The following is a 15,533-nucleotide window of genomic DNA, read 5'->3' as shown; positions in this document are numbered from 1 at the left end:
ACATTGTTACTTAATAAAATAAAAACCAAGTTCAATATATAATATCGAGCACCAGTAAAAAATATTACCTAACATTACCAAAGCCAATAAGAAAATCCTCCAATTTATTCGCAAACAAACCATCACGTCCCTACAGTCCTGACAAGCGAATTGATAAAGTCTCTTTCAATTGTTGTGATTAATAATATTCAACTTAAATTCGCGCCTGAGTTTTTTTGACACTTTTTGGCGCCGCGCGACCCCCCGCTGGTCAGATCGTGATCACACGACGACCCTGTAGTGCAAGAGGTGGACGGTGAATTTCGTATAAGTGTATATTTCTTTAATTAGTTTAATAAATGTTTCCAAAAAGCTGGCAAAATAACTATTAATGTTGTGAGTGAACATTTAAAAAGATCACGCGCTTCGCCTGCTCTATTTTATTAATAACATTTTTGTTACCGTACAAAAACATGTAACATAAAAGAATATTCAGTAGCTAGTTCATGGTAAGTCGTCTGGCTTCAGGGTGATAGAATATATTCATTTACCGAAATATCCAAATAGACTTTAATGTATTTTAGCATTGATAATTCATTAATTGATATTGACCATCGAACCGGACAAGTAAAATTTGTTTCGAAACTAATAATATTGAAGAGTGAAGTGGAAATATGTATTAGTAACTCGCACGCGAACAAATACGTGGGCGGCCAGCTAGTTAACAATAAATCCAAGATCACAGATTTATCGATAACATAGCCCATACATCCGCGGGCTCTCGGACTACAATTTTTACACGGTTTGCATAATAACCATAATTCGTTTGCAGATGGTAAACTCTGAATGCATTCCACTTGGATCGTAAATAAGTGGTATATTGACAAAAGTCCTTTTTTTCTCTGACTTTTATTCTGTTTCCAGTCAAGCCAATTGACTGCTTTTATGTGGTTTTAGTGCAAATATAGACTGGATTATGTTATTATTCGCGAAAGGTTAAAAATATTATAAATTCTATAGATTTTTTATTGCAACTAGGTACATTGCAAAAATGGATTATGAATTGTAAATCAAATGTTTTATATCGATTACTTAGCAAAATAACATTTGAGACCGCATAAATACTTGTAAATTTTGTTCACAGGCATTGCAGTACACAATTCGATTGCAGTGAGTTAAACAAATTTTTATTTGAATATTAGGTCAAAGAAATGTTAGAACTGAATCTATAATTAGCAAATCATTAAATAGCTTAAATCTAGGACCATTTCTGCTATTGTTGAATCTTTATTTTTTTTTAATAATAAGTTACTTGTGATAAGCTTTTTAAATAAACAATCACACAAATTCTTCAGTTTTGTGTGGATAAATAAATTCGAATAGTGTAACCAAAACACAACGTTTATTATCTCGAATACGATCTGTACCCAAATAAAATCAACAAAATTGCACTCTTTTATTTTCCAAATCTTTTGTTGAGGAATCTAAAGGTACATCGAGTTAGATAAATAATCACTTCTTGTAACCGATCGATCAAGTATACAATGAATTCCAAAGGAATTTGTTTTTTTTTTATAAAAAACAAGATTACAATTTTAATTTTTAAAGACAGCGAACATGCATAACAAACAAATAAACGTAATTATTATTTGTATATCAGATTTTTTTCACACAAACCTATAGAAATCTATAGATTTTATATATCTATACTAATACTATAAAGCTGAAGAGTTTGTTTGTTTGAACGCGCTAATCTCGGGAACTACTGGTCCGATTTGAAAAATGCTTTCGGTTTTAGATAGCTCATTTATCGAGGAAGGCTATAGGCTATATATCATCTCGCTACGACCTACAGGAGTGGAGCCACGGGGATGAAACCGCGTGGAGCAGCTAGTGTTAGTATAAAGTTGAAGCTAATATCATAAAATTGAAGATTTGTTATTTTATTTGCTTGAAAGAATACGCGCTAATCTCAGGAACCACGGGTCCGATTTGAAAAATAATTTCACTGTTAGATAGACCATTAATCGAGGTAGGCTTATAGGCTATATATCATCACACCAAGACCTCATGAGCAATGCGCGTAAAACCACGGGGCACAACTAGTAAATGAAATAAAAATGTAAACTTAATCTAAACATTTTATTAATACAACGATATTCAATTATTGTAACTGATTCAAATATAAAGAGTTAATAAAAATTAAAACAAAATCAATATTAATCTTAATTACCTACCGTTTTTTACGAATCTCTTTTATTTTTTTATCAAATTGACGCATTTACGATAGCTTATCAATCTTATCCTCAAAACCGATTTATTTATCGATTTATTGATATTAGTGCCAAATTATACTATCGATGACATATATGTATTTAAAAAAATGAGATTTCCGTTTATTTTATCAAATTATGCATTTAAAAAAAGAATGAACTGTTCCTTGTTTTAACCGATTTTCAAGAAGTGCGGCTATCGATTTTATTCGTATGAATATGACAGGATTAACTGGACTACATTTTATATTTCCAGAAACAGAGTTAACAAACAAAACCTATAAATAAACAAATTGTAGTTCCCATTATTTAAAAATATACTCAATAAAAATAATGTTAAAATTACCACACTAATTTCTAACGTGTAACCTTTAAAAAGTTGAAACCAAAAAGTTGTTTGTGATATATTCCAAAAGCGATCTACTACGAATCGCTTTTAATTCCGTCGTGTTTTATTTCTGTTTATTGAAGTATTCGATTTCGCAGAACGGCCAATAAAATATCATTTCATTCAGTTTTGGGAACTACGCCTTGATACGAGTTGTTTATTATGTTTGAAACTAATATTTTGATTTTTCAAACTATAAGATTTTTACATTGCATAGGTATTGTTAGGTTCAAATCATTTATAATGCACATAAAAAAATCAATAGTTTTTCGTATGTCTCCTTAAAATTTTAGCATGGATGAACCGATGTAGCCAATTTTGATAAGGATAGTGTTTATGTTTCTCTGTTTTTTTTTCTCAATTATTATGTAAAAAATATTTTTCGCAAATAGGTCATAAGAAGTGCACGGGGTTTTCTTGAAATGTTGTGTTTGTATTATTAATTATTGTATTATTAAAATAAAATAGGTAACGTTGAACTAACCTTTGTCCTGTAGAGCGGATTGGAGAAGTCCCACCCTGGAGCCACGAACAGGTATCCACATTTTGATATCTTCCGACTGGCCTGTAACAAACGTAGGCAATGTTTAAATACATGGAAGTAGTATTGGGAAATTTTCAGTAGGCTCTACTTTCTAGACTTTATTCAGTCTTGTAGTACTTTTTAATCGGGTTTTAAGCTACTGCATAGCTTCTATCGCGGGCCTTGAGCGCGGGGACCGAATCGAGAAATTCCGCAACGAAAAAACCTCACGCTCCCCACTCCGATGGGCGGAGGTGTGGCTTGAGCCTTGAAGGCACAGCATGCAATAGCTTTACCGCGGCAGTCCTCGAGTGCCACACGTCGTTTTTTTATAGAATTTCTCTTAATAAGCTGCCACTCTGAAATGTAACTACTAAATATTTAGTACACCAAAATATGCTGGTAAACCAAAGGATTTAGTCGAATAAAATTATTAACAACATATTCTGTACAGGCAGCCGAGTATATAAAAGAATATCCCATAATTACAATAGAAAAGCCTTCATCACTACATAGTAGTAATTAGTATAAAACAAAGTCGTTTTCTCTGTCCCTATGTCCCTTTGTATGCTTAAATCTTTAAAACTACGCATCGGATTTTGATGCGTTTTTTTTCAATAGATAGAATGATTCAAGAGGAAGGTTTTAATACATAATTTAATAGGTTTTAGACAATGCGGGCGAAGCCGCAGGCGATAAGCTAGTTATTTATACAATATGTATTATTTTCACACCACGATTACGCATCCACGTTTATATTTTACGAAATAACCCAGCCAACAATGTCAAAACATTTGACCTTTCTTGCGGCGTGTTAAACAATCGATTACAGGTTCGCATTCTCGCAATCAAAAATGGTTATTAATTATAAAACGACGGTTACGTATCGCATCGTCGTTTTTTATGTTATTGTAAGTTATTGCTCTTTGATTACATTATCGGGTACATAAATCTAACTTTTTATGGACAAAAAAGATTGGGTATCGTGTGCAGTTTCGATATTAAATTAGTGTTGTTTTCTTTGTTGGGTTTTGTGTGAATAAACATTTGGGAATTAAAGCCTGAGCTGTGGACAAGTTCGGTGCTGATGTAAGAAGAGGATAACGTAATGTTATGCGTTTTAAAGAGGTAAAAAAATCTAAAAATAATAGTAATACAAAGGCCAAGGCAAGTCGATAACAATACAAAATTATTATTTGCATCAAGATACAAATCGTAACTCTCATACAATATTGGTAATACAACTAGGCACAACTACATACCTGAAAGATAATTGAACCATTCACACAGAGCTATATGTATCTACTAGTTGTGGAATATTTTACCAGTACTTCGCTTCTGGTATACACATAACTGTATAACTTTTTGCGACAGACGGACAGGACGTCGACACGCGTGTCATTGTGTAAGAGGGTCAACGGTCGGAGTATATAGATTAGGTGCTTCGACCTTTGGAATTCATGGGCGAAGTACCTGGGCTGTGCGTTAGAGCAACAACGTGCTAAATAAAGCTGTGTGTAATGTGTATGTACCTATATTCTTGAAAATTTAATTAAAACACCAATTACGAGCTTATGAACTTTTTTGGCATATCCTCTAAAACGGACTGATATAGATATTTTTTTATTGTTGCAGATAAAATAAATAAAAAAAATAAAAAAGAGTTTATTTCTCACATTGGTTACATTAAATAAGTACACATTTCGATTACATATAAATAAGTGTGAGACTGGTGCCTAAACTAGGTAATAAAAATGACCTGTATTTTAGGTCACCAGGCCCCCACTCCTCACTTCTTTGGATCACATTTTATTTATACTTGTTGAGAGAAAAGAAAACACTAGAAATAAGAAAAACTACAAAGAATATAATATAAACCACTATCATACCAAAGCTCAGTTGTAACCCCACCAGTCCAGAAAGCAAGAGTTTTGTATATTTTAAAAATATATAAATATATATTAGATAATTTACTAGTTAATAATTATTACCAACCGAGTGTTCAAGTTGTACATATAAAATTGTTATAAAAAATGTGGCATTAGACTTTATTTGTTACTGCTTTCAAATAATTCATTGCATACAAACAGTTTAAATCGCGTGGACAAAGCAAAACCAACAACGCTAGTACTAGAACCAAAAGTCTATCTCATACAATAATCGAAATATTTTAATGAAATTTACATTAACACAAAATCATGAACAAACATGTACATTAAATCAAAAATTTCAACGATAATCAAGAATCTCAAACACTAAAACATGAAAACGGAAACATTTTTCCAAAAGCAGCAAACAAAAAGGGTGAAGACACCAAAAAACTTGTATCTAAGCAAGCTAATGACCAGGCCCTTGGTCGCCACGAAATTGGTCGTAAAGCGAAAGATTAACAACATTAAACTTTATACCTTCTTGCTAACACGCTAATCATCTTAATTTTAGCCATAAAAAGTGAACAAGACGTTTAAAATACTGGTTGTGTTGTAAACCTTGGATGGATGCAGGATGCATAAATAAAATGTAACATGGACCTAGGTTCTGGTCATTAACTATCTAAATAATACATTATGTATAATATAATAGACGACTTTAACTGCACATATTTCAAGATAGAGAACAAGTAGATAGGGATAAATGCCAAAAGAAACAGTTTGGTTTCAAATCATGAGCGTAAAATGTATTGTTTCAATATTTCCAGGAGTATGTGCAAATAAGTCTAAAATTGTCATTTATACAATACATCGCTTCAGCCTCTCCTTTGAACCTCAAAACAAAACAACCGTTGGAGAGGTCCAAAACCCTTCATTAACTCACAGATAGCTCATAAACATTTCGAATTTCAAACACAAAAATCCACAGGCGCAGCATAGAGCACGGGAGCTTAGAGTTAAGTCTAAGAATTATTTCCTCAACAATCGTAAATTCGACGCGGACAGGCGTAAAACCGCCCCGGGATTGGTGCGGTTCGGTTATTTATATTATGTTTACGGTTTGAATTATAAGCGCTAGCGATTTATAGCTTTTTAAAATCTATTTATTTACAGAACGGTTAGTAAATTTGTGTGTCTTCAACTTTTACTATTCTTGGTTTTAATTGCAACTCATAAAAATATGTGACAATAGTAATTTAATTTAAATATAATATTCAAACTCAAAACTCAAACTCAAACATTTATTTATTCAATTAGACTTCTTTTAGAAGCACTTTTGAAACGTCATTACATATTTTAACATTTACCACCGATTCGGAAATCAGTATCTACGGAGAAGAATCGGCAAGAAACTCCATAGTTGCTCTTTTCTTTCTCATTATATTGCAATACCTGCATAAGGTTTCTAATGTATGCAATAAATGATTTCATTTGATTTGATTTGATATCTGACTTGTAAATCTTCACTTTCTAAGAAAAATTCTTATGTTTTATGAGTGCTAAAATTGTTAAGAAGTCGCTTCGTTATGAAAGATTGTTATACTGTCGGTAAGCATAATACGAGGGCAGTCAATACTTTAGACACATACTATGTATACACATACTATAATATTTCTGTGTAAAATTATTTAACCACTCAATAACCACATTTTAAATTAAATAAAATCGCCAGTTTCCTTCACTTATACCACGATATCTAACTTGCATTGACATAATTTATACCCACAGAGTCCATATAAAGCTGTATTAAAATGACGTATCACTTCATCAATTATTCCTTTTGGATTTATAGCATTTTTTATTGTCCCAATGGAAATTAATGGGGCCATTAAATCGTAGGATAAGCTAATAGTGGGACATGGGGCATGGGACCTACCTGTACACCTGTTTAATTTTAAGCTTCTACTTATGTTATCTTTTAACAATTATCATAAGTAGATAACTTATCTTACGAATTAAATAGCATTTTATTTTAAGTAATACCAACTTTTATTATCCATACTAATATTATAAATGCGAAAGTAACTCTGTCTGTCTGTCTGTCTGTTACTCAATCACGCCAAAACTACTGAACCAATTTTCATGAAATTTTGTATGGATATACATATTTTAATACCCGGGAAAGGACATAGGCTACTTTTTACCCCGGGAAATAGGATAGGTTTTATCCAGGAAATTCCACGGGAACGGGAACTATTCGGGTTTTTCTTTGACTGCGTGGGCGAAGCTGCGGGTGGAAAGCTAGTAGATAATATTTAAACTAAATGTTCGAATTCATATTTGATAAAGACAAATTTCAAATGCTGAAAAGATTAAAGAACCGAAATAATTTCACTAAACTTTTATTTCTATAAAATCTAAAACTGTTTGGAAACAATGACCAAAAAAAAAACTAAAATTAAAAAAGAGACAATGAAAGACAAAAATATTCTTTGTACAGTTTATAGGTAATTAATTAAATTTTGAATATTTTTTTTTTATCTTGAGTAGGTAAGAGATACTCCAATAAATACAATAATTTCCTATCTACAAAATTTACACTAATATTTACAAAACCGAAAAGCAACCAGTATAGACTCGTCGCCCTGTTCACATGAGATATCTTCGCGAAAGTGTAAACTATACGATTAAATATCGATTGAAGAGGGTCGTGAGAACTGGGGGACTTGCGCTTTCAACGGCATGCGACGGGTAGGTGAACCACACGGTAACGATAAATGGGATAAAGCATAAAGATTTCGTAATTCTAATGAAAATTAAAAACTATCATCATAATTATATGCATTGCAAGTAAAAAGGGACATTTGTCACTACCACAGACTAACTAGACAATTTTGCGAAAATTTCTGCACTATGTACACAAACTCACGTCTGTTTAATATTATTCCTTCAAAGAGAATCAAAAAAACATTTTATTTATCCATATTCAACAACTTTCACATTTATCAGTTTATAAAAATGCACTTAAACGTATGTGCACTAGCATACATACACCCTGTAGCATAACTCTCCTAATTCGATTTACATGGACATTTAATCGAGCAAAGCAATATGCTGACTAAAGCTAACCACAGAAATAACACCTATATATACAGCTAAAAGTTATGACTCTTAGTGTCGGTTTCAACACTTGCTGATCATTATCAGCAAGTTGTCAAACCAGCATAAATTTCTGATAACTTATACACTTTTTGACTTATAGTTTCATGCATTTGTCATTTTATCTGACAGATAAGCTGATTAGGCGATATCCAGAAGTTAGAAAAGACTGACATAAATCTATAAAGAGGATCTTATGGTTTATCAAACTCTAAATACAGAGAGTACTAATCGATAACCTATCAGGGTAGTAAATATACACGTCACATGAAAACTGGAATATGGAAAGCCTAGCGACTCGGGCGCCTCGACGTCTGCGCACGAGTCTGTTAGATTAATCATTTGGCTAACATGCGAGGATTTGTGAAAGTCGGAGAAATGCTCCTTAAAGGGGTTACTTGATATCGCTCTTTGACAACTTAGATACGGCACTAATGTGGAAATTATTCTTACTTGTAGGTAATAGTATGTATATTAAGATGATCTTTACTGTAAAAAGGTAAGATATAGTGAAATACTTAAATAAGGCAAACATTCAAAGAGGAGTGCACTGTGCCATGAGTAATTTTCTAACATTACCTAACTTACCAAACAGTGAGGTCAATGCATAATTTTTAAAAGTACATAGAGAAGCATCAGCAATTGAATATCGTTGACTTTTGCCTGAGTATCAACAAGCAACACCGGAACCTATTAGTTTTAACGTCTTCATTATGTCCCAAAGATCACAAAAGTTTCTATTGAATCATTATTGATTACTTATTTCAGTAAAACTATAATAACCACTAACAAACTGAATACAAAAAACGAAAAAAGCTATATCTCATTAAATGTTTACTTTACAACAATCGAAATCACGATCGATACATTTGAAAATCGATAAAAACTCGCAGACTATAATAGAAAAGTCAACAATGTCACTTTCACATCGCGAAAAATAACAAAGCGGTGTCAAGTTCAATGAAGAAGTACACAATAGCGTAAATATCAGTTGTATCACGACTCGAGCTAATGAATTTTATTCATGATTCGTATTGTGATCGATTATTCGCTCTAGTAAAAGTCTCGATATTATCTTGCGACATGGTCACTCGCTTGAAAGATTATTAAATAATTGAACTTAATCATTGGATTGGTAAAAATACACGTTAAATTAGATTTATGAAAACGTCAACGTCATGTTATTAGAGACACAAATTTCCTCGAACATTCTTTCGAAATTTAAAAATCGAATCAACGAAACAGATTAAAAAATCCAAAACGGACAGTTGAGTCGTGCATTGTTCACTGGCCCAATGACTCTGAATTCCAATAGTTCCGATCGGGCCGGCATCGACGCGGGGTCGTTACGACCTCGTCACGGATTCGCTACCGGCACAATTATCGCATCTAGACCACTCTCACTGAATCAAAAGAACACCGCGACGTAAAGAAAGAAACGTCAGGTGCGCTCCCATTTCACTTTCCAAACGCAACCGCTGACGTATTTTGGACTCATAATTTTAAAGAATACGGTCTATAATTGGACAACGGAAGCAACAATTATCCAGATTTGTACGGAATATAATTGCAACCATTTCATTTAGCTAAATGTTTAGGAAATTGCTTTAGATATAGTTAAGGTTGATGTTACGATTAGAAGTTTAATGAGCTTGACTATAATATGTGCTGAAATTTAAATGGCTGTTGAAACTCGTTTCTCGATCGATGTACACGCAATCCCAAAATAAGAGCAAGTAAAAAGTGGAAAAGAGAGAAACTGAAAGTGATTCCGACTTTTACCATGTGCTTTATTTGACATTTCATTTGCAAGTCTCTGTAATGAAATCTGTTTTATGTAAATTAGGAATGATTATTCATTCACTTCCACGAATTTCAGTGCAACATTTAAAGTTGATTTTTTATTGAAAATTAAAGCTCCTAATTAACCGTCGAAGAGTGGTTAAGCCGTGAGAGAGTTTCTGTTTTATCTCTGGTAGAAACTAACAAAAAATATTGGATTCGCAGCTTTACATGTACATGTTAATGAAATCGATCATTAAAGATTAATAAACATCGGACGTCACTTTAAACTCTTTATTTATAACTAGGTTTCCGCCCGCGGCTTCGTCCGCGCAGTCAAAGAAAAACCCGCATAGTTCCCGTTCCCGTGGGATTTCCAGGATTGCGTCATTTTTCCAGTATAAAAAGTAGCCTATGTCCTTTCTCAGGTATCAAAATATCTCCATACCAAATTTCATGAAAATTGGTTCCGTAGTTTAGGCGTGATTGAGTAACAGACAGACAGACAGAGTTACTTTCGCATTTATAATATTAGTATGGATAAACAAAAAAGACAATAAATTTGATTTTTATAATAATTAAAATTAATGCTATCCAAGCAGTTCATGTTGCAGCTCAATGTTTCATTTCATTCATTTCAAATTGTCGAGTTGACCATTTTTTTTCACATCATTCAAAAATCACACTTCAACAAGCCAACCAAGAACAAAACAATTCCGCATCGAACAAAAGTGCAAACATTATAAGGTTATCAGATATTGTATCGTACCTAATGATGGACCATTTAGTATGTCTTAGTGCTCGCCAATAGAGCTGTCTGCATCACATTCTGACAGTTCATTACTTTATTTCACGATAAGTAGATCATGCTGGCCATTCAGAGATATGACGGTTACAAATCGGTGTGAGATTTTGGGCTGCTGGCTTGTTTTGGTAGTCATTTGTTTGATTACGTGTACGCATGGATGTGGGTAGATGGTAAACATATTGTGATATAGCATAGGTTGTAGGAGCAAACAATAAACAGTTTTTATGATGATTTATTATATTTGGATTCATAATGTTTATACCCTAGTTGGAAATTATGTAGCCTGCATTTGGAGAATTGAACCTTATATCTAACTATATCTAGGAAGACTTAAGTTTCTATTTAACAACCCAGATTCTTGCGATAACAGATAAGAACGTGTGTCCAGTATTAAATAGAATTTTAATGGACCATTGTAACGGTGTCATGTTTTACTTTTGCATCTTAATTGAATTTCCTTACCATAACCTTGTCAGTAACGTTATTATTATTTTGATTGTGTTTACTGAACAAATAATTGCACTACCAAATTCAACAATAGAAAGGTCAGTTATAAAATTGATTACAACTGAAATGTAAATAGTGGCACTATGAATGAAACTTTGCAATCTTAATTTATTCATTCGACATTCAAGAAGAATGTGGGTACAATATTTTGACATCTCACCTTGAAACCGTTTGGTTTAACGTACATAGGTACCATTGACAGGTGGTATAATCGAGTTTCCATATCAATTGTCTTTCAACGACTACATTCCGTGAGCCTTGCGTTCATGTTCACCTTCTAACTGAATTAGATCGGCTAATAATTAGCCTGTTTATGATAATTACGTGGAGGCCGATTGAATGACAGTTTAATTATTGATACAGCGGTCTCAACAATGATATCTTTGATTACCAAGGCTTGTATTAACGTCTTACTTCGGTACTATAACATTATTTAACTGTTAAACTAAGCCATGTCTGTAAACGTGTTATTACCACATAAACATTGAACTTGGAATGTTTCGAAATGTATTTAATTACATTAGTATTTTGTACTGTCGGTATGGTTGAAGAAAGACGTAATGACACGGAAAATCTAATTTTGTAACGTTTTATATCAGAACAAACATAATACAATAAAGTCATTTTTTTTTGTTCCAACTATAATATTTTCTAATCAATATGTACTGGAGAGTTAATACTATAGATATAAAATTATCAATGTAAACACAAATACAGCATAGACAAGAATTATCACATTAATTGTATTACCTGACCCCGCATATCATCAAGGAAGCCGACAAACAATTACAAAGTTTTCACTGACGTTTTCCATTCGCCAACACCCACTTGACTTTCCACACACAATAGTTAGGAATCACTTCACTCACTTTCTATGTCAATAGAAATTATTGCTGGCAGCTATTAACAATCGACCTTAAGTATTCGTGTTAGAGTTGAAGTTTGAGTGATGTTAATGACAATTGTTTTCTTTTGTTGCTTCTGTCAACCTGTTAACATTGACGTGATCACGTCGGTGTATAGGATTGGGTTACGTCGTGCATCATTTGTTACGACATTAAGTATCAAATGGTCAGTACCTTTAGTAGCTGTGTACTTGCTTCCGGGGTCCTTCGAGTCGGATTTAACTACAATGCCTAAAGACAAGTATTGCTTAGAGTCAATTGTTAATTAATTATAAACATGTTGTAATAATTTAAATCTTTTCCGGTTGTTAGGTTACATAATGCATATATTTTAAACAAGATATTTCAAACGCTTTACGTCGAGTGTTATCTCAAACTTACAAATTCACTTATAAATTTGGTCTTCAAATGCAATAAACAAAAAATCTTAAAATAACGACATGCCATACTTTAAAAACCTTTGTTTTTGTTGCACACCAATCATAAATAACTAAAACAAGATGATGATAATTTAAATACAACGAGGTGTTAAAAGAAAGGATTGCATGAAGACATCGAGACGGACAGGAATGTGAGGAGGCAATAAAAGTGAAAAACAACTGATGGCTTTGTTCAATCTTCTGTTATTTCTCATTTATTTACTAATTAACTCATATTTGAAAATTGTAGGATTGTATATTGGATAATAAACTTTTAAATATTGCTATCAGAAACACTTTATTATTAATATTTAATTAGTGGTATCAGAAATAATAGATTTCTATAAAAAATGAGATAAAATAGACAAACGAATTGGAGTTTGACACAGAAAAGCCTGAAATTATGGAACAAAGGCTACTTTCTATCCAGACAAGTGAATAAAGCCGCGAGCTACAACTAGTCAATTGTAATTCTTAAACTTCTAGCTCCTGACCAAGTGCTTAGCTATTTTAAGAAACTATAGATTTATATAACTACATCGTAAATTATGCCTATCTACATGACTTCTTTACGTAATCTTTATCACTAAAGAAAATCTTGAAAAAATGGAGCATTTGAACAAAGGTGCAGATTGAATCAAAAACAATGGTAATAATGAATAAGTTGTACCTAACAAAATAAACATGACATAACAAACACAAAGCGTTAAGCGTGGGATACGTTGCAGACTGTAGTAGGTGTGACGGACGGACGGCATTACCGATGATTACATTATAATCATAGGGTCCTGTTCTCACACTGGGACAGAATGGGATCGGAATGTGAGCGGGATTGACTTGTGAACTCTCCTTTCAATCTCTGTCAGGAAATAGTGTTATTAGGAAATCCCTAGTTTACGTACCTCGGGACAGTATATTTTTTTAAGTGGGGAAATTTTACATTGATGCCCTGACGGCCCGCGAGGAAGGTGCCGTGGGTTATGTCGGATTCTTACCGACCAAAACCCCACTGTGTTCCTTTTTTTTTTTGTAAGCTGTTTCTCAATGTTAGCCAAAGGGGCTTCTACATTTTAACGCGGACGCGGGGGTGAACTGAAGGTTCACCCTGGTAGCGACATGCACAAGGGCGTCCCCCCTTGACGGGGATCTCGAACCTCGGCTTGGGCTGTCGCTTGAGTGGATGAGGCCAGAAGGGCCCTAATCGGACGGGCCCACTGTGTTCCGTCGAGCCGCTTTAATTATGGGTCCGCGGGTATCGGGACAGTACCTATCTAAGAACAACTTAATAGCACTAGATATTATAAGCGCTAGTGATGGATGATGGATGGAGGTTTGTTTCTATAAGACGTCAATCATAGAAATCTAAATAACAAGACACATAGAAGTGCTATAATGTCTTAATTCGTATGAAAACCGCTGTCGCCAAAATCAACACATTTAAACCGATAGCTAAACAGTACACACAAGTAAACTATGCCTTTTATTGGACAGCTTGAACTTCGTGAAAACTAACTTAAATATTAAATTAAGCTTTTGAATATGTATCCTAACGCACGAATTTACGGTTTATTTTAGAATAACACCCCTAAGTATATGAGACGTTTTGTTTCTTTCGGCTTTTCTACAACAGAGATTGTCAATTTTCAATAGATATAACTTTGAACATAAACTCATAGAAATAAGGTTGAAATTTGTGTTAAACGTGATAATAAGAATGGTCGGCTGTGTCATTCATTGTTATTTCGATTACTATGGTGACACTCGTAAGAGCGTTTTCACATTGTCCGGTCCGATATCGGATATCGGGCGCCGATAGCCGATATCCGATATCGGAGGCTAAGTAAAATGTATGATTTAGGTACCTGTCTTTCACATTGTCCGGTCCGATATCGGATATCGGAGCCAACACCGATATTCCCGTGAAGTATCGGACGATAATGTTCAGTGTTACCAACTCAATTTTCGAAAAGGTAGTATACCAACAGCAAAAAAAGCACTAGTTTGTGTATTTTCAGTCATTTCTAGGCGCTAAATGTAAAAAAAAAATCCTTTCATTTACTTTAAGCCTTTTTATTAAGAAAACATTCATTTAAGTATTTAAAGGCATTAAAAATACTATTTTTACGGGAGCTATTTTAATACCGTCCTATAATATACGGCAATTGGCTGAACTGAAGTAAACAAAAATATATTGCGTTCTTAAATTCAACCGTATCTTCGAAATATTACTTAGTGTCTTTTATCTTTATTTACTCATTCTGCCTCGCTCCTCCTCCTACTTGGACTACTGATGTGCTGTAAGCTGTTTATTGTATTGTTGTCATTGAGTCACAGATTTAGTGCTTTGTTTTAGCGCCGATATCAAACCTGTATAATAAATAGCACATGTAAATAATATTAAGTACATAATTAACAATATCAAATCTTTTTTATATTTTACTTTTCCAGCTGTTTTTGAAGTCGGTTTCTTTTTTGTAGGTAGTTATTTTTACTGTATGTACAACTACGATCTATCTTCTAATTTGAATTTATATTTGCCAGTTTCGTCGCTTTAATACTGAGTTGAATTTTATTTTATTTTATTTGTATAAGAACATAACAGTCGTACATGATTTAATATAAAAAAGTTCTAAAATTCACTACGACCACACAACATGTTCTATTATAAAAAAGAGAAAAACAGCATATAAAAAAACAAGCCTCACAATGAAATTGATTATTGAAACTAGATTCTGACTCTGCAGAGGGTACAAATCCAAACTCCGCAGTCAGCAGATTAAACCGGTTTGAAAAACATAGTTTATTCATTACTATTTATTTTATTTAAAATAAAGTTTATTTTTTGTAACATAAATGCATCCACTGTTTTTTTTAATTCTCCATATATCTACTTTTCCAGTTTCTGGCAACACTCATGAT

General features: G+C 33.2%; 1 protein-coding gene across 2 annotated transcripts in view; it reads right to left on the bottom strand.

Annotated features, from left to right (window-relative positions):
* Positions 1-15,533, bottom strand: part of LOC123690826 (protein outspread) — a 229,135-nt gene that overhangs the window by 126,935 nt on the left and 86,667 nt on the right. For both annotated transcript variants that reach the window (XM_045634896.1, XM_045634897.1), the window contains exon 2: positions 3,125-3,205. In XM_045634896.1, the coding sequence (XP_045490852.1) occupies positions 3,125-3,205 (81 nt within the window). The remainder of the gene's footprint in view (positions 1-3,124; positions 3,206-15,533) is intronic.

The sequence above is a fragment of the Colias croceus genome, chromosome 4 (genome assembly GCF_905220415.1).
Source record: "Colias croceus chromosome 4, ilColCroc2.1".
NCBI lineage: Eukaryota > Metazoa > Arthropoda > Insecta > Lepidoptera > Pieridae > Colias > Colias croceus.
This window is presented reverse-complemented; position numbering and strand designations above follow the sequence as displayed.